The 21,137-nt window shown below is 37.2% G+C and overlaps 1 protein-coding gene across 13 annotated transcripts in view; it reads right to left on the bottom strand.

The window, feature by feature from the left end:
- CELF2 (CUGBP Elav-like family member 2) overlaps nt 1-21,137 on the bottom strand; it is a 374,581-nt gene that overhangs the window by 103,255 nt on the left and 250,189 nt on the right. For all 13 annotated transcript variants that reach the window (XM_069978742.1, XM_069978756.1, XM_069978747.1 and 10 more), the window contains exon 4: nt 15,706-15,754. In XM_069978742.1, the coding sequence (XP_069834843.1) occupies nt 15,706-15,754 (49 nt within the window). The remainder of the gene's footprint in view (nt 1-15,705; nt 15,755-21,137) is intronic.

Raw genomic sequence — 21,137 nt, forward strand, 5'->3', positions numbered from 1 at the left:
GAACCCAGCCTTAAAATGTAGTGTAGGAGGTTACTCACAGTAAAATGTGCAGTGGATTGTATGTTGCTTTCTTATTAATATGGACTAGAATCTTAGACTTATCTAATCGTGTGTCCACTGAATGTGTATAGACAGTGAATATAAGAATAAGTCGGTTAAGATTTCTAAGGTTATTACATGTAGTATACTTACATTGTAGTTTCCAACCAAATTCCTAGCATGATCTTTGACACTGTGGTATTATGGGGGTTAGCTCTTTATGTGCTATAATGACATAAAAGCATTGCAATGAAGAGCCAATCCAGAAGGAGCATTTGAGGACTTGTGTTAGAATGAATTAAGTGATAATGGCAGAATTTCATGTTATTGTCTTGTTGTCAGCGTGACATAAGGTAGAATTTTCCTGAATGAGATGCCATTGGATAGAGAAGCATGATATTATCTAGTTTTCACTCTCTCTTATTTATCCAAGCTGATCATTTTTCCTGAGGTGGTTAAACATCATTCTGTGAAAAGTGCTCCATATGGGAAGTACATAGTGCTATCTAAAAGCTAATCCTTTGATTGGTAATGATCTTGAATTGGTTTGAAAAGAAGCAGATGCTCTTGAGCTATCAGTGGGTTATCTTCTTCTATGGTGCTAACAGGCAGAAGAATTGAGACCACCACAACTGAACAGTGAGAACCAGCTTCTACCAAATTTATGTACTGTGCGTTTACTGAAGCAGACACTGCAAGGAGTTGTTATATTTGCATTAAATCTGTCCTTATACTGTACATGTGAATTGGTAACTACTGATTTATGCACAGTTAATGCAAGCTGAAATCTCGTTTTTTTGTTTTAAAATGCTTAAAATATTCTGAATTCCCCTTTTTATGGTTTTATTCTATCTACTCTCTAAATGGCATGCAAATTCAATTCATTGTTAATGAGCAGGCTGTCAGAGCCAGTTTTGAAGTACAGCTACGAAGTCAGAATTTTCCCCCATGAGACTTTCCAGCACATATATTTATTTTTATTATTGTGCAAATTATTTAAGCAGAGTTGTTGTATTTCCATTCTTGTTTTTGTGGCGTTTTTTTTTATTCCCGTTTGGTAAAAGGCCTCCTTTTTTTCTCCTAGAAAAGGCCAATTCACTTAGATATTGGAAATAATTTTGTTATAACAAAGTCAGTTAAAATGAGAATAATGTGTACATGTTTAAGCTCTGGTTTCTAAGTGTTAGTCTGCATCTCTGTTGAATGCATGGTGTTTGGGCTTTTCATTTAGTGCTGGTGTAAGTAAAGCACTTAAGTGTAGCTACCAAGGGTTTGTATCAAAGCAATAATGGGGAAATGGTTATTCATGTGTTTAGAAAATAGTACAAATGCTCAACAGCTTACAACTCACATCAGGACCACTGGGTGGCCGAATAGAGGCACATATACCATACACATTCCCTGATAGAGTATTGCAAAATCATCAACATTTTTTAAGCTGGTCACAGGTAAGGAAGGACACAGCTGTATATAAACAGGAAAAAATTAACCATGCTCATAACCAATCAGATTCCACCTTTCATTTTTCAAAGGATTTGTGAGGAATGAAAGGTGGAATCTGATTGGTTGCTAGGGGCTACTGAGACAAATCTTCCCACCATTTTTATTTTCATATCATGTCTGATAATGTATTAAATATGTATAATGTGAAATGTGCCCGCATTCCAATTCAAATCCAAATTCATCTAGCTGATACTGCAGTTTTGGCCGGGTGAACATCTCAGACATAGGCCGTTGTTTGACATGGCCGTGTCAAATAACGACCGATGTTCTCACACTGTGTGAGCATGGCTTTATACTGTACTAAGATTTTGTTCATTTTTTTAAAGTTATTGTACTTTTTTGTTACTCTTTTTTAGTATAGCCCTAATTCTCTTTTTATAATACATTTCAGTGTTGCACTGAAAATCAAGTATCCTGGGGGGCGTTCTCTAGTGAGGGCAGAGCCCAGGGTTAGCCAGCCCATCTCCTCTTATTCCCAATTTCATGTCCACTCTCGATCAAAGGTTTAACCTATGCAGGAGAGCATGGAGGGGGTGAATAAGAGAAGACGGGTTGGCTAATCCTAACCTCTTGCCACTCTGGGCACTTGAGCCTCATTTGCATATTATGAAAAAGCCTTGGCACTGGAAAAGGTCTATGGAAACAAAATTTGTATGCCCAGAATCCTGATGAGAAGCTCCATCTAGCCACTGGATGATTTTTACACCTGTTTAGCTTCCAGCAGGCCTGCTTTAAATACTATGCTCATTATCCTGGCCATTAAAGTGGAGTATTAGCTAGATAGTACAGCCATCCCCTACAACTGATAGGGTAGGTGTTAATCCTGTGCCTGCAGCATCACTGGACAATTATATTTTGGAGGTGTTGAGGAATTAACAAATTCCGACTGGAATACTATACACACAGGTTAAATAAATAAAATCTTTGTGCACGGGTTAAATATTTGCAATAGGCTAGTGTGGCAGAAACAGCAAATTACAAGACATGACACACAATGTGTTCTATTGATTTCGAAGACTGCAAAAGCCATTAACTGGAGGTGCAAAAGATATATGCAGTCTTCTAAAAAATACTGTAAGTAGGAACATTTGTTTGCCATTAAGACTAACAAAACTTAATAGCATAAGCCATTACATAAAAGTGGGTTGTAAGTTCAAGTGTCAATAAAAGCAAATAATTGCCTAACATGTTATTTTATCTGTGCTCATTCCACTATTTTACTCAACAAGCTAACTAAAAGACGCATACAATTAAAATACAGTATAGACAACACAAATAGCATGCCAATATATTGTGATGAAGGAGTAGATGTGCTACCACACATACTATCAATTAATCTGACTGAAGCAAATAGTAGTCAGAGGATGATTGTGAAGCACAAAGATCAGTAGTGGTATAGGAAGTTTTATATCTACATGTGCTTATAGTATTTTAGGTTCAGAGATCCCTTATAGCTACATTATATAAGAGATGGGGATGTGCACTTTATTACTAGGTTGAGGCATTCCTGGGGTACACAGCACAATAAATGGTGTTATTAAAATACAGCTTGTACTGCGAAAATGTGTCCTCGTACTACAATAAATAGCTAATGCAGCTTAACAGCTTAAAGGGGTTGTCCAGCGAAAATCTTTTATGTTCAAATCAACTTTGTCTCAGTTTTCTATGAATCCCCATGGAAAAACTCTCCTGCCCTGGACAGTTCCTGTCTCGGCCAGAGATGTCAGCAGATAATAAGTATGGGAAGGCTTGACATTTTTTAATAGAAGTAAATTACAAATCGATATAACTTTCTGACACCAGTTGATTTGAGAGAAAAATATTTTCGCTGGACAACCCCTTTAATAGCTGAACAGCTAAATATTTGGCTGTATATTGAGGGGAACTGTGCCTATACTATATTGAAAAGCACATTCAACTACATTTATCAATACATCTATGTCCAGAACAAAATGTGCAATGACAGATGTATGCAACAAAAGAAAAAGAGAGACGGGGGCGTGCCTTCTGGTGTAGTAAATCTTAGTCAGTCAATAAAACAATAGATATGAGCGGTTTCACTCACCTAGAGGATTTGTGCAGATATATAGGCAACATACATACACCTACTCCCCCGCAGCTTGCTCCAGGATACTCTAAACAATATGGATAGATGATCCCAACCAGGACCATCTGGGACCTTCTGTATGGACTTAGCGCAGGTATTGGAGTGTCCCTCTGAGCAGTTACATATTGGGTTGGTGACCCTATAAAGGCCAGCTACAACCGCAGCAATGAGACCAAACGTGAGTGTGAACCAAAAAATAAAAAACTTTTATTAACGCAATACGTTTTGGTGCTATATTACATGAGCGCCTTCTTCAGGCATGCAGTACTTACAAATAAATTAACTTATATAACTATGACCTTTGTATGAACCATAATACTTCTGGAACCGAACAGAAGGGCCTTTATCCCAGATGGTTCTGGTTGGGATCATCTATCCAGATGTATGCAATGATATAGGCATATGTTCAGCTAGAAAAGTTTAAAACCACTATTATTCGGCCCTTATGCTGCGGCTATATTGTATCCCACTAGCGTGAATAGAAGATATTGACATTTTCTTTGTTTTTAGACATGCTAGAAATGGATAAATGTATACTTCTTTATAAGTAGGTAAATGACAACACTGCAGCGACCTATTTGCATTTAGTGTCTTACAAAGAAATGCCGCCCTTTTTGTAGAGATTCAAATGTGCACCTACTTTCCTTGTAAATAATTAATTTAATTACACTTTTTAATTGAGAAAAAACATATTTTCTATTGTACATGTTTTAACACTTTGCTTGTGATTTTCAAAGCAAACTCAGGATTGAGCCTGCATTCATTAACAACTTTCCATGTGTTAATGTGAGCATGACATTTTATTACCAGCTCACAAGCCTGTGAGTCTTTCTGAATAATGTAGCAGAATTTTGGCCCAGGTTTTAAAGAAGAAAGTAGGGGTTTTGAAGAATTCGGAATATAACTGAAAACTGTCAGTGCCTTTGTATATGTCGCATAACAATACTTCTCAGGGTCATGGAAATTTTTACCAGTTTAAAATTGTATGAATTGTGGTGACACTACTGTATATTGGATCTTTTCCATCTGTAGAGCTGGATTCCTACTCTGAATCTGTATTTAGTCTTTATAGCTCTTCTTATAGTTATAGTTATAAGTTATGCTGTGCACAAAATGCAATAATGAATTCTTTTTTTTCTTCTTTTTTTTTATTTCCATTTTTTTTTTATTTTCCTATGGGGACTGTATGGCAATGAATATTAAGGTGCAAGTGCAGTAAGCTGGATAGAAGCAGAACTGCCCATGGTGCTGATACAGTCAATTAGACAACCAAAGATTTCTTTAATCAATTTTTAAACTGTATCTTTTTTATTATAATTGTAAACAAAACACAGCTATTCCACAACTCAGTTTTTCATCGGATTTATAGGACTAGTCATGTTTCATTATAATTACAGATATTATATTAAAGTAAGTGATGTAGAAGGCAATTCAATAAATAACAATGTAACAGGACAGGCTACCAAAAACAGGAAAGATTCCCAAAGCATTCAGAGATAGATATTCAGAGATAGAATAATATAAAGTAGATATCTAATGACACAAGAGTAGGAAAGAAGTATTGTTACACTACACTACACTATGGTCACTGGTAGCAGAAAAAGCAATGAGCTAGCTTCTAGCTAAGAGATGGAAGGTGCCCCAGCTGTTATTTTGGGTTTGCTGGTGCCATCCAACAATGATGTGGCATGTGACTGCTGTAGCAGATCACTGGTAGAGAATGACAGGGGACCATAGAAGCCTTGCCACTTTAGACAATTAGCAGTTTGAAACAGCAGACGTAAATCCACAATACTGTAGATTTGGTGCAGATTTGTTTTATGGATTTACCTATGGATCTTTGGTCAGCTTCACTGCAAAATTATCTGTGGAAATTCTATTGACTTACCCAAAGTGCTTTATTGATTTTAAAGACTGTAACAGCCATTAAGGGGATATATAAACGATTTATGCAGCCTTCTGGTTATAAAGGAAAATGCTGTAAAATAAGTTCATTGCTTTGCACAGCACTTAATAGCACGTTAATAGCAAGGGTCATTGAATAAAAGTTAGCTGGAAGTTTAAGTGTACATTATTATCACCCAAATGAAACCAAATACATGGTAAAGAAATGATAGCATACATTTCTGTACATTCTACATTTTTATTCATTAGCTGAAATCAAAAATCTTATATACTCTGATACAAAGATCAATAATATTAAATTATTTGTTGTTTATTATAAACGGAACAAGTGAAAGTCTCTTCACACCACTTTTCTGTGGTACAGCGTAAAGGAGTGGTATCTGTAGTGATAATGTTAAATGAAGCATTATGTTAAATGAAAGATATTCCAAATTTCAAAGTATTTCTTAAAGGACAACTCCGGTGCTGATAAAAAAAAAACTGAACTGAAGCTCCAGTTGGTGTCTTCACTGTTGGGGGTCAACAGTCATTAGGTAAGAATGAGTTTACTTCACTTCCTGGTGGGGAGTTGAGGGGGGGGGGATAGGGTAGAGGGGCAGATAGGTGATTGAAGCCTATTACAGAGTTATATAACTTTGTAATGTGTTTTAATTAATGGGAAAAAGCTTTTCACCGTAGTTACCCTTTAAAATGTATCTAATGAGAGCCTATATCTCTCAAATGTAATTTGATGTTTCATTATCTGTTGCCCTTGGTAATGGCCATCCAGGCATCCATTTTCTTCAGACGCTCATGCTCAGTTCAATCCCAATCACATGACCTGCTTAATTTGTACTGGCAGTTTATTTTACCTTACATGCAGCAAGGGGAATTGTGGGAAAGTGTCTATACTGTTGCATGGCAACAGCAGGGTCATAATTCAGAGACGAGTATAATATATTTTTTCTATGAAAACTTAAAGCGTACCTATCATTTAAACAAACTACTGCCACTACTTTAGCAGTAAGACGGAGATGAGGAGGCAGCGCCTGCTGCTACGCCTATCTTCCCCTTCATTCTAATTACTGGCAGGGTTCTAAGCACCTGGACCCAACTGATACAAACCTCAAATATGTCGCTGTGGTGCTGTACCGGAAGTTCCATAGGGTTCTATTATAATTCCGTCCACTGCTACTTTAGCAGTGAGAGGAAGATGAAAAGACAGACTAAGTGCTGCTGCGAACGTCTGCTCCTTCATCCTAATGATCGGCAGGGTTCTTAGCACACAGACCCGACCTATACAAACCTCTGACCTGTTGCTATAAAATGTCAGAAGTTCAAATGATAGGTACGCTTTAACTTGTTTGTTAAATATACCTATAAACAGCTACTAAAAAACAACATTTTGTTTTAGCCCCATTTGAAGGCTTGTAAGGTTAAACAATACTGTATCTTATATTATTTTTCAAGAATCCTTTTTGTTGCTGTCACTAGCTCAAGCATAGTTTTAATTGAATCAGCTACATGCTTTTAACAGTCAGCATACATCAGGTCAGTGGCACTGTGACCCAGGGTGGTCAGCCTTGCGCTAATTTTGTTACAACACAGTTGTTAACAATGTGACAAACAGAAATTCTTAGGTTCAGCCAGGTCATTATCACATTGTGACATAAAGTGAGTTAGCATATATTGCTTTTATACACAGCACACTAGCTAATCATTATTTGACCAGATGTGCACTCTTCAACACACTGCTCTTGATTAAAATCAATATTCTGCATTAAAATGCCATTTCTGGTCTACAATCCCCAAATCTTACAGATTGTGGTTCTTGAAATTTGACATCCTTGCTTCACTAAGCATTTCTCTGTGATACGTGCTCTAATTAACTTCTTCCTTATTTCCCACAGGAGAACATGCGATCCTTGTAAAAATCATTGGGTACAGAATATTGTGTCTTATGATAGTTTCAATTAATGATAGCTGACTACAGCTGCAATCTGCACAGCCAACAATCTTCTGCCCACAGATTTGGTCAATAAGTACGACATAATTAGAAATTATGAAATAATCTGTGACATCTAACAAATTTAGGTTTTATTTAAAAAAAATGGCTATAAATAAAAACTGCCTTAGGTAGTTTAACTTAGACTTCACAGTCTGAGTGTATACCAGATTTTTAGGCTTAGGCTGTTAACTTTTATCTTTTAAATTGGCTTCCTTTTAGATTGCCTTTACATGTAGCAAGTTTGCAGCAGATTTTAGGCTGTGAGTTTCCCACTGAAATCCGCTGTGATACTCAATAGCCTATTGCTCTGCATTCTAGCAGCAGTTTTTTATTCTGCTGCAAGAATGTAGTAAACATCTTGTTTAACTAATTAGCTGCTGGTAAAAATAATAAACAGTCCATGCTTACCTGCCTGTGCTCCCTTGTTGCACTCCTGCTTGAGTCTCTGGGTCCCTGCTCACTGACAGCCAATGATTGGCTAAGCTAGCTGTCAGTAAGCAGGGACCCAGAGACTCATGCAGGAGCGTGGGCAGGTAAGCATAGACTGTTTATTGTTTTTAATGGCACAGAAGCTAATTAGTTAAACAAGGCTATTACTACATTTTCACAGTGGAATGAAAATCTGCTGTGAGAATGCAAGGCCATAGATTATAAAAGTACTTAGTATTGCAATGAATTTCTCTGTGAAACTTCCAGCTTGAAATCTACTGCAAACTTGCTATTTGTCAAGGCACCCATAGGTGTACCTATCATGACGACTGGCTGCTGGATCAGAATCGAGTTAAACTAGAAGTGCGGGTGTTTCCTTGGCATGTTAACTTTTTTTTATTACAGGTACACTTTAACATGAGGTGTTTGACTAGAAAGGTAATCTGTTTCAGCTTGGATTGCATTCAAATAATCATTTTTCTACTGATACATGCTGTTTATAATCTCAAAATTTCTGCCTTTAAAAAAAAACAAAACATTTTATAGTTTGTCTGCATGTCCTATTATAAATGAGTATATAGTAAAACTATTTACCAATGATTCTATCTAAAAATATTTTTCATTACTTATACAGTGTTTAATCCATAACATTAGTAACTAGATATCTATTTACTCATTTGCTCTGTTAGGGTATGTTCACACTGAGCAAATACGGCAGAGAGATCCGCTGTGGAATCCCACCATGCTCAATGTCCCGTGGTGAGTGAATGAGAGGGCACTTGCTCCTCCGCTGCCACCGCTCTCCACTTAAAGAAGTGACATGTCACTTCTTTGAGCGGAGATCGGCGGCTGCGGAGGGGCACGTGCTCTCCTATAGACGGGCACTGGGACACTGAAATAGGCGGAAAGTTCTGCCTGTTTTACTCAGTGTGAACATACCCATAAGCATCTGGTACAAGAACAAATCTTTTTTGAATAAAAAACATACAAACAAGAACGTGTTGTCGCAAATGTAAATGCATAATGTTATGCTATATGCCAAAATCCATAGTGACTCGGAAGTAAAGCTTTCTCTATGGATCTGAATAAATTGTAGCTAACTGGGTTACAATTATCATTTTTGGCATACACCTCCAAACAGGATACACTTGGAATGTGCAGCAAAAAACCTGTGATCAACAGAATGTCCTGATTTTTTTCTTAATTGTAAGTGATATAGCAAAAACATAGGAAGGGATGTTCTCTACCAAGTGTTCAGCAGAAAGTGAGTGGGAGAAAAACCAAATGCTGAAGTCATCCTACAGTCTGTTGCACTTGGAAGTCAGATGGTGACAAAGTATAATGTTGAATGAAGCATAATAGGTCTTATCTAAGGTGAAACAGTTAAAGAACTAATAACAGAACTAAGTTTTTATTGCTGTTGAGCTATCACAATAATATGTAACTCACATTTGAGTTGTCCAGATATAGTTAGGCCTCAAGCACAAGCACACCATACTACAGATCGGTGGGGCTCAGATGAAAATCTATAAGCCCATATCCAAGCTTGTGTTCATACAGGGTTATATTTTCACAAATCCCATAACGAGAAATCCCTTATTAGTGTCCATACCACAATTTGTTTAAAGGGGTACTTTGAGCAAAAGCAAAAAATACAATGTGGACAGGGAGTGGGGTGAGCATAGTAAAGAATGTATACGTACCAGTCCCCGTGCCCCTGCAGCATCACATCCCCGCACCTGGCCCCCCACTAGCATCCTCCTGCTCTCCCTCCTGCAATGACATGACAAGACTAATGGATGCCCTGCTCAGCCAGTTAGTGACTGGGTTGGGACACTGCTGCTGTCACTGACTGGCTGAGTGGGCAATCCATTAGCCCCTGGGCTGCGACCTAGCAGTAAGCCGGGCAATAATGATATTTGGAAGGGGTCTGGGAGCCTGTTGACTGGGCGCTAAGGGGGGTCAGGGACAGATCTATCATGCTCAACTGTCCGCACTGTATTTTTTGTTTTTGCCTGGAGTACCTCTTTAAGAATACTGACTAAAACAAAGTGGTAAAAACCTATACATTCATTTTTTTTTTTTTAATAATCGAACACTTTGTAGAGATGTCATTACAAATTAAGGCTGTCTACATACAGTGTTGCTTCTGGTGCAGTATTTGACATATTATTTATTATTAAGATAGCATTTATTATTAATATATAGATTTCTTTTTTTGCAAAACATGGATTGAAAAAAAAGAAGAATAGTAGAAAACACTCACACAACCATTATCTGCACTGCAAATCCACTGTGGTTTTGTCATGGATTTTTCTTGCTGTGTGTGGAAGCCATTGGTTAAAGTATGATGTATATCTGCTACATGTGAACATACCCTAATAGTTTTCAATCTGACAGCTCCGCTCCAGGTTTGGTTACAAAGAGCTTACGGATTTACACATTAAAAAAAAATAAATGTAAAAATTAACATTTCCCTTTTTTTTTTGCTGATCACTAAAACCACTGTGGTACAGACTAAAAAAATAGAGGGAGTGTGTGTGAAGTGTGTGTGTGTGTGTAACTGACAAACATAATTGGAGAGATGGACGGAGAGTAGAGAGCTTTTTCAATTGTCAAAAAGTCAAACTTTAAAATACTTTACTCTCCTCCTGTACAGCTAAGTGGCCTTACTATAGCACGGTCTGTGTAAATGATCTAACATTGGATAAATAATGATTTATATTGTCTCAAAGGTCAGTAAAGTCCTGGCTCATTTACACATCTAAAGAGCTCTGTGCAGTCCCTAAACATCAAGAACACATTAAAATATAACAATCCTTCCAGCTCATTTTAATAACTTGTGGCAGGAAATAAAATCAATGTTTTGCAGAATTCTACAAATCCTGCATCTTACCATTCTCAATACGCAGAATTTCAAAAACAACATACTATTTATAGTGTAACCAGCACTAGTCATTTGATATTTTAACTATATTTGGGAAATGTTCAAGATAGGTTACTGTACACCAGTAGGGACAAAGGGGGGCATCTTTAAATGGGTATTCTTCTGACCGGGATATCTCTGGCCAGATGAGGTCTGTATAAGGGGATCTAGCTGGGGGTCGGGAGCCTGTCACCCCGGCACGGGGCGTGACAGGTCTCCTTTAAATGAACTTAAGGCTAATTAGTCACCGCCTAACCGCCCACTGAACTGGCGGCACTACTGGATAGATGTCAATTAATGCATTTTAAATATACTTACCTGTGTCTGTGTTTTTAATTTCAGGGGGAAAAAATCCTTTGTTTGGGCAGTGAATAATTTCAAGAAAGAGGAGTCCATCATTCGCTGGTCCCTAAAACCCCACTGTACTGTACTGTTTAACAGACCCTTTGCATAACCAACGGCAAACACTGTACATATAGCACAGTGAGGCTTGGTGGTGCTAAGTCCCAGGGAACTTTAGGCTGTGTCGTCTTGACACGATTCACAGCCCAAAATAAAGTTTTTTTTATGAGAATATAAACACAGACACAGGTAACAAAGGTTTGTTCTGGATGCCTTTATTGATATCTATCCAGTGATGCCACCAGCCTGGTAGGCGGTCAGAGAGTCATGGAATCTCTAGAACAGAGTCCTGACTCCTTTGTTTTGTATGGTGCAACTGATTAGCACACCCCTCCCACCCTGCGCTATTCATTGTCTATGGAGGAATATATTTATTATTAGATAGGAGGTTATTCGGGAACATATTTGCATTTTAAAAAACAGCTAAAATAAGCAAATAACTATACAAAGTATTCCATGTGGTGTTGGTAGGGCTCTATAAAGTGGGATCAGAATCTCCTTTCTCCTACTAGTTATTCCACTAGCTCTCCAGTAAAGAATTCTATATGCTTTCTCTACTGTCTAGGAGATTCATCAATTCTAAATATATCCGTATCTGTAATATTTCCAGTACTAAAGTATAGCTAGTGGGAAATAGATACCATTCCCATTTTCCCACTGGCCTATCATGTTGTCTTTTATTGTAAAGAGTACAACACCACTGATATTTTACTAAACAAATGTACACTTGGTGAGAATAATGAAGTCTATCAATGCTCAACTGGGAATTCAACTGTTACTGCAATGCTCATTACATAGTAGATAATTTGGAAAATTCGAAGAAGTAGAGCTTAAACAGTGCAAGGTTATTTAACACTCAATCTATTTATATTGACTATTGGAATTTGAAAAAAACTGAAATACATGTACAACAACTAATAACAGAGAGCGAGCGAAGAGATTGACCTTAGGTTAATAATCTTATATAAACCATGAATATCTTGTCTTAATTGTATTTTTAATCAGTAATAATCATGCATACATGCATTTACTAACTGAAATGGAGTCAATATATGTAACTAAGGCATGGCCGGATCGTATACACTTATTATACGCTCTGGCTGGGATTCCATGGGGTGCCGCAAAGAACTGACAGAACAGAAAGACCTATCAGTAGAGATGAGCGAACCTTGAGCATGCTCGAGTCAATCCGAACCCAAACAATCGGCATTTGATTAGTGGTGGCTGCTGAACTTGGATAAAGACCTAAGGCTATGTGTAAATCATGGATATAGTCATTGGCTGTATCCATGTTTTCCAGAAAACCTTAGAGCTTTATCCAAGTTCAGCAGCCCCAGCTAATCAAATACCGAACGTTCGGGTTCGGATCAACTGGAACACGAACTCGGTTCGCTCATCTCCACCTATCAGTTCACACAATGAAGCGAGCAGCTCCGGTCGCTTGCTTCATTGTGTGCTGTGAGGAGTTCTGATGCGGGCGCGCACAGATGCGCCCGCATCAGAACACTGCGGCCGGGATGATCTTTGTAGAGACCGGCCGTTCCGTGACCCGGCCAGTCTCTTACGTAGTGTGAACATGGCCTAAGGCTATGTTCACATTGTGTTCTATTCTGGCCATTGTTTGATATGTTGTTTGATAGAATGGACAGTTTAGAGTATTTCAGCATCTGTCAGTGAAATGATAGTGACTGGAACATTATCCCAGTCCAGGTGAACTGATCGCCCTTTGGGTGTGTCTTTAATTAAAAAGTCCATTCAATTTAAAAGTAAAGTCGGTGGAAGAAGGATGAAAAAAAAAACACTGTGTGTGAACAACTAAAATATAACGTCCGTTGTTTGCCAAAGACATCCACGAATAATTGTCATGATCAATATTTTGACATCTGTGCAAACAACATCTGTTATTTAATTTGTTTAATACCCCATGTGCATTGGACGTCCGTCATTCCATTAACTTCAATGCATTCTGTTGACGTCAATTAAAATGCTGTAATAATGGTGATGCGGTAATTTTTACTTAGTGTGAACATCTGACTTGTCACTATATTTCAGAAGTTCTGAAGATAATAGTTTGTCCACAGGCAAGTCGAAAAAAACAAAAAACATACCTTTGATGTTCCCCTGCTATGCAATGCAATAGGATCACAGTTGACACAAGACCCTCCAACTCAGCCACTCAGAGGCTAAAACAAGACACTACTGCAGCCACTAATTGGCTGGTGGCAATGTCTTGTACTGCCACAATCCCAGAAGCATGGCACGGGTTTGGAGCTCTGTTACAGGCATTGCGGTGGGGGAACTTGGAAGGACAGTATGTCTTTATGTGTTTTTTTCTACCTGCCTAAGCACAAAGGTAAAAAAGAAATCCTAGCTGGAAAAACAAAAATTAAAAAGAAAAAAAAAAGTCCTCTCATCAGGCATGGCTTAATACAATATGTAAAGAGTCATATATTTATACACAGTAGGACATACTGTACAGAAAATGGGGCAAATAAGATATGGTCAGTTGTCTTATATACCACACTTTTCATATATCCTGCTGGGTATAAATATATAACTGCCCAGGTATTGTGGTATGACCCTTTCACATGAGCTGCTTATTGGCTGAATTAGTGTTCATAGTGTTCATTAGTGTTCATCACTCGGAACAATCCGATATGTTATCTGCTTGATCATGAGAGAGAATAGAGAAGAACTTTTCACAGCTTCTCCTATTTGGATGGTTCAGAAAGCAGAAGGGGGAAAAACGTTCCTTTACTGTCTATGGTACAAGTGATGGAGAAACCAAGGGCTCTCATAATAAAGAAGGTTGGCCATCAATGTGTAAGGTCAATAGACTTAGATTGGACAAATGATGGAAAATATTAATGGCTTAGCCTACAACTTCAGAATGGATAGTACTGACTACAGATTAACATACTGTACAGTAATAGTCCAGAAACAGTCCATGACAGAAAATGAATGAGAAATAGAGATGCCAGAACGAAACTAAGCGGACATTTTAATAAAAATTATACATCTATATCCTGCTCTTAAATTCTATTTGATTCATCTATGAATTTCTCCATTTAATGAAATTGGTTAAATACGAGTTCTAAAATTAGAAGCAAAACAAAAGCCCACTGGGAACTATAGGCATTCATGATTTGCATTGGGAGATCAGCAGATCTTTGAAAACCCTGGTTACTAATTAATGAGGCTAAGAGCTTCTCTTTTATACAGAACCGTTCCTGGCTGTAATGACCTGCAGGAATTTCTTTACAAAGTTCAATTAATTGAATTTATGGGAATGCTTACTAGTTATCATTCACATTTTATCACAGCTACTACTGGCAGCTGTTGTGTATAGTATCATGGGTAATGGAATCTTCTGTGAATGTTTACTTTATGAAAATACAATGTAATTATGTGCCGAGAAGAGGAATAAAAAACAAATAATAAATACATATATTTCCATAATTAATCACTGTTAACATAATAGGCAGCCTGCCATTATTATCCTTTTACCATTACAATTTCACCATACATCAATATGTGCTATGTTAGTGTTTTTGGCTTTACAGCTCTATGCATGTCAACAGAATTAGAACATAATAGCTCATGGGTAACAAAGAAAGATAATATAGTATTTTGGTGCCCCGATTTGCTCAACATTTACTAAAACCATTTTTTACACATCACTGTGAAGTAATACAATATTAGGTTGCCATTTAATGACAAATATTTGCCGTTATTTTAAAACAATGACAGTTCTTTTGAAATAACGGCCATTATTTGCCATTAAATGCCACTTAATTTCATAACAGTGTGTAAACATAGCCTTTCTGTGTTTTCAATCCACTCCTGGTTTTGGTTGCAAAATACTGACCAAAATACTGAGCAAATATATTGTGTGCAAAAGAGGAGCCAGTGGAGTTTCATTGAAGAGTCTCAAAACACAGGACTAGCCAGATATCCCTCCGGGAAGGACCCAGCCAAGGGGCAGCTCCTGTTAGGAAACCACCAAAACCACCATATTAAGTGGCCCTATAAGTCAATGTAATGACAAGGGATAAACCAAGGCTAGGTAACCATCCACATACAGCTGTTTCGGGGTGTTGCCCCTCATCAGTGTGGAGCAGGATTCTGGCTAGGTGGGAGCAATGCCTAGTAGAGCCATAAGAGAAACAGATTGCTGAACTCAGGGAGACAAGCCAAATGACAACACTGCCGGCTGCTAGTGAAAGCGCTCAATGCAGTGAAGTCCGAGGTGCATTGCCCCCTGGGAAACAGGAATATGCAAAATATACTGTGTGGGAACATAGCCTAACAGTGTCAGGTCTACTGCAAGACCTTTATTTAGCTTTAACTATCCAACTGTTCATTTATCATATAAACAGTTATAATTGTAAGAAATAACTAACTTACCGTTTGATTTTTCACTATCTGCAGGCTTCATCTGAATAGGATGATGCATCTAAAAAGAAAGAAAAAAATATATGATTTATTATGTTATATTAATAGTTATGTAAACACAGAGCCCTGTTTTGTATGCTTTTTGTTTCTTTTAGACATAAAATACCATTCTTCATTCCCTCTAAAGGGGCATTCACACATCCACAATTTTGTGGACATTGCGGATGGGGTAGGTGAGTAATGGATTCATTCCCTGCCCAGCATATCATTAGAGTGCTGCAGCGATTCTAAGAGTATCCCCGCTGCCGGTATGATATTGACACATCATTCCAGGCAGGGAATAAATCCATTACTCACCTTCCCCATCCATAAGGTCCTCAAAATTGTGGACGTGTGAATGCCCCCTAGAGATGAGCAAACTGAACTTTATGAACCAAGATCTGTGAAAAATTTTGCAAAAAGTTCGGTTACAGAATCAATTTTTTCCCCAAAGTTTGTAACGAGTTCCTAAAGATGGGGGATGCACAATTTATTGTGCAAAAAACCCCCAAAAAAGAGCCCATGCTTACCCATACTCACTTCCTGCGCATTCTCCTATGGGCCTCCAGTGTCCCCATACATTTTCTTCTGAGTATATTTAGTTATCACAGCATGTTTTTATACATATGTTGTTGGATATGAAAAACAGCAACATTGGTATATACACTAAAGAAGCTGGATGAGAAAGCAATCGGCATACACGAGAATTGTGTCTATGCAAAGCCAGCATACAGAAAACTAACTGTATACAACTGCTTAATAATATTATTTTAGAGGAGTAAGCAGTTGCATAAGTTAGTTTTCTGTATGCTAGCTTTGCATAGACGCAATCCCAGTGTAAGCCGATTGCTTCCTTCCCTCCAGCTTTTTTGTGTATATTTCTTTATAACAGCATGTTTTCATTCTAATGTTGCTGTTTTTCATTTCCAACAGCAGCATAAGAATGAAAACATGCTGTTTTAGTGCAATTCTTGTAAGGTGAGGTCAGGACATACCCAAACTTTGCTTCCAAGTTTGGCCAACTTTTGGAATATTTGCTTATCTCTACCCACATTGTTTTTTGAGGTAAAAATATGGCAGTGTTTTGATAATGATTATTATTTACAGCTGTAATTATCAAAATATGGTTATGGTTTTGCCACAAAAATGCTGCGTGAACATAGCCTTGATGTTAAACACATTGGTTTTTTATTAGCGTCACACTTAAATGCATGTATTTGTGCTTTTTTGTGGTGACATCTTGTGTGCATCTTCCTTCAGAAAATAACAGACCAAATTTAAATAATACCTGAAAACTAAAAGAAGATAAGACAAATAACTAAAGTATTTCTCTGCAAGTACCTGTCCATATTCTTTATACACACATACAGGTTAACTGCAAAAATTCATGTGATTAAAGTAAAAAACAATGAATTCATATGTACACAATAGTTAAATAGGTTAATTCAATTCAGGACAGTAACTGCTCTGAGAACTGTTTAACCCCTTGAGTGCAACAAAAACATTTAGCACTCTGTGCTCAGAAGAGTCTAGATAGTAATGCTAAGAAGTCTAATAAGGATCAAGATGTTTAACATAGCAGAATAAATTACAGTACAGAGATTGCATTTCTCCCAGTTGTAATACCATCTGGAAATAAATATATTCACTGACACAGCAAGAGATACAACCTTTGCTATAAATAAAAGGAGTGACAAGACAGACCATTGAAAACACCACTGGTCATTTAGTAGTTTATCAACCCAAGGTAACAATGCCTTCTATTACATGAGACATTATGGGGCATGACTATTCTTTCATACGAACATACAAATCTAATATGGGTGAGTAATATAGACCATATATAGTTCTGTATTATATTTGTTTTTGCTAAGAATTTTGTAATAATTTGTCAATTTTTCATCCATATTTGTTGTGTTTTTTATATTGCTTATAAACATGTATGGATGCAAAAAAAAAACACCCAAAAACCCATATATAGACTAAAACAGTACAAATAAGCTTCTATTGGAACATACTATGTGCTGGGGAAAAAAACACACCATGTGAAAAAAAAGTGCATGTAGAAAAGGAAAAATTTGAATAAATAATTTATATATATTAGTATAGTTCAGTTATAACTATTGTCTATGACTATTCTGCAATATTTGCTTTAATAGTTAACTTTTATTTACAAAAGGGAAGATTTATCAAACGTGTAAAATAGAACTGCCCCTAACAACCAATCAGATTCCACCTTTCATTCCTCAACGATTCTTTGGAAAATGAAAAGTGGAAGCTGATTGTTTAATAAATCTCCCCTAAAATGTTTTAAAATCCTGACTGTTGGACATTCTTACCCATGTTAAACATTACCATTGTCATATGTATTAGAGATAAGCAAGTCTCGAGCATGCTCGAGTTTGTCCAAACCTGAGCGTGCAGCATTTGATTTCATTTGAGTTTATAATAACGGACATCCTTTAGCTGTCTGGCCTTCCCTTAGTGCAATGATGGCTGTTGGTACATTATTCTCATTTGGGGTTACTAATTGCCCTCTGGCTGTGTCTTAATTGAAAAGTCCATTGAATTTAATTGTAACAACTGAGAAAGAATGGTGACAAAAGAAAAACTGTGTGTAAACAACTAATAAAAAAAAGTCCGCTGTTTGCAAAAGACGTCCGAAAATAATGATCATGTTCATTATCTTGACGTCTGCGGTAAAAACATCCGTTATTCAATGCATTGCGTGCATTGGACGTCCGTCTTCCCATTGACTTCAATGCATTGCCATTGCAGTCAGTTAAATCGTGGCAAAAACGGACGTTATTTTCGATATCAAAATCGGCCGCCTTTTCTCTATTTTTGACATTGTGTGAGCATAGCCATAGACTGTATTTCTAGATTCTGGCTATACAGGCAAAAACATTGCAAACAAACTTTTATGTGCCTATATTTTAGTATAGATAAATTAGTCTAATGGGGACATTTATCAAGGGTATTGTCCCTATTTTTAGGTGAATATACAATGTTTGTGCCAAATTTTCAGAAGTAGTGGTAATTACCAAAGAGTATTTACCGGTCAAATCTTTATTAACCGTGATTATTTTGGTATTTGTATTTAAAGTATTGGACAAAATATTCACTCTATCAGGCTAGTATGTCTTAGTTATCAACTGCGTAAGAATTAAGAAATAAAAAAAAAGAAAACATTTGCTGGTGCGATTTGTGATAAAACCCCATTTAGGGTGCGTTCACACCTACAGGATCTGCAGCAGATCTGCAGCAGATTTGATGGTGCAGATTTGATGCTGTGTTCAGTTATTTAAATGAAATCTGCTGCAGATCTGCTGCGGATCCGCAGCAGAAAATCAGCTGCAGATCCTGAAGGTGTGAACGCACCATTAGGGTGCCTTAACACACACACGAGATCCGCAGCGTATTTCCCTATGCGAAATTGCTGCAAAATCCCCTGTGGATCCAGTGCCAGTGCCTGAAGCAAGCCGGATTGGGGAGCAGGTGATGTATGCTCCGGACGGCGGGAGGTTAACTTAGATACTTGGGATGTCAATCCTGCTGCGAGTATGTATTCTCATAGGCATGAACTGGCTCTGGATTCCGCAGTGGATTTCGCTGCAAATTCGCATAGTGAAATCCACTTAAAGGCACCCTTATGGTGATTAAAACTTGGTGGCTTTGTTCACATATTGTATTTCTTTCATTCTTTTTTCGAACAAAATCAGGAGTGGAACTGGTGTCAATAGAAAGATTTGCACAACTTTTTGACCCACTCCTGGTTTTGAGTGAAAAAAAGACTGACAGAAATACTGTGTGAACATAGCCAATAAGTGCAAATTTTAATATGCAACAAGATAATATCTGTCTATGTATATATGTATCCATCTATCTGCATACCTACCTAAATGTGTAAGGGTGTATTCTTTTTATTCCATTGCCTTTTTCAATTTCTTTCTCAGTGCCACCTCCATTACAGATTCTTTCTTTCCTTCACAACCTTTAAATATTTTATAGGCTCTGAACTCATAATATGTCCTGTCATGCCTGCAGTCCCAGGGGGTGAGCATCTTGCTGGATAATACTATGTGATTCCTTGATACTCAACAATCTATTTCACTCAGTTTAATATCTTACTGTACTTCAGGTCACAATCTGACCATTTATGAGTTAAAAGCTATGTATAGTAAAAAAAAAAAATGGAAAAAAACAACAACAACCTTGATTTTCTAAAAAAACAACTAAATCCTCAGTTGAAGGGCTGTAAACAAAGTTTTATTTATTCTGTATTGTTTGGTTTTAAGTGAACAAAATATTTAAATTCAATTAAAATATTTCTTACTTCAAAGATGTGGGTTGCTTTGAAGTATACTACAGTATTGATAGAAAAAAAAAAAATAGTTTATTTCAAATGATGAGAAAAATACAAAAGTGTACAGTCTTAAACCCACTCTTTTATCATACATTGTGTGAATTATATTACAAAATATACTGTATTAGGTACCTCTGTAAATCTTCATATACTCTATCTGAAATGGCATAGAGAAATTATGTTAAAACTTACTTATATATTATTAAGTGATTCTAAGATAGGGCCGTGAACCAGAGTAGCAAGCATTACCACTGCTATGGAGCCCTGCTGCTGGGAGGGCAGAAAAGAAAGCAGAAGAGTTGCTGTGGAAGGAAAAAGATCAAAAGGGCACGGTGATAACCATACCTTAACATATGGAAACGACCTTAACATATGGAAACTCGACGTTAATGGTGGTTACGATGGAGTGCTTCCTCAATATAAGTTTTGCCATTGTGAACTATGATTATCCATAATGTCACTTATAGGCTATGTTCACACAACGTCAAAAACAAAAAAAAGGCGGTCGAATTTGATATTTAAAAAAAGTCTGTTTTTGCCGCAATTTAACTGACTGCAAAGGCAATGCATTGAAGTCAATGGGAAAATGGACGTCCAATGCGTACAATGCATTGAATAATGGACGTTTTACCGTGGGCGTCAAAATAATGTACAGGATCATTATTTTCGGACGTCTTTTGCAAACAACGGACATTTTTTATTAGTTGTTCACACACAGTTTTTCTTTTTCCACCATTCTTTCTCTGTTTTTACTATTAAATTCAATAGACTTTTCAATTAAGACACACCCAAAGTCCAATTATTAACCCCAAACTAGAATAATGTACAGATACCAGTCATTGCACTAAGGGAGGCGAGACAGCTAAATGACGTCCGTTATTTTAGACTCAAAATAACGGGCGTCATTTTTAACAGAGCTGAAAAAACGTTGTGTGAACATAGCCAATTACATAAATTAGAACAGAAGCAGTTTTTCTTTGTTTGCCGCACACTTTCCACATACTGTATATTGTATACTTTTTAAACCCCATCACAAGAC

The sequence above is a fragment of the Dendropsophus ebraccatus genome, chromosome 1 (genome assembly GCF_027789765.1).
Source record: "Dendropsophus ebraccatus isolate aDenEbr1 chromosome 1, aDenEbr1.pat, whole genome shotgun sequence".
Lineage (NCBI taxonomy): Eukaryota > Metazoa > Chordata > Amphibia > Anura > Hylidae > Dendropsophus > Dendropsophus ebraccatus.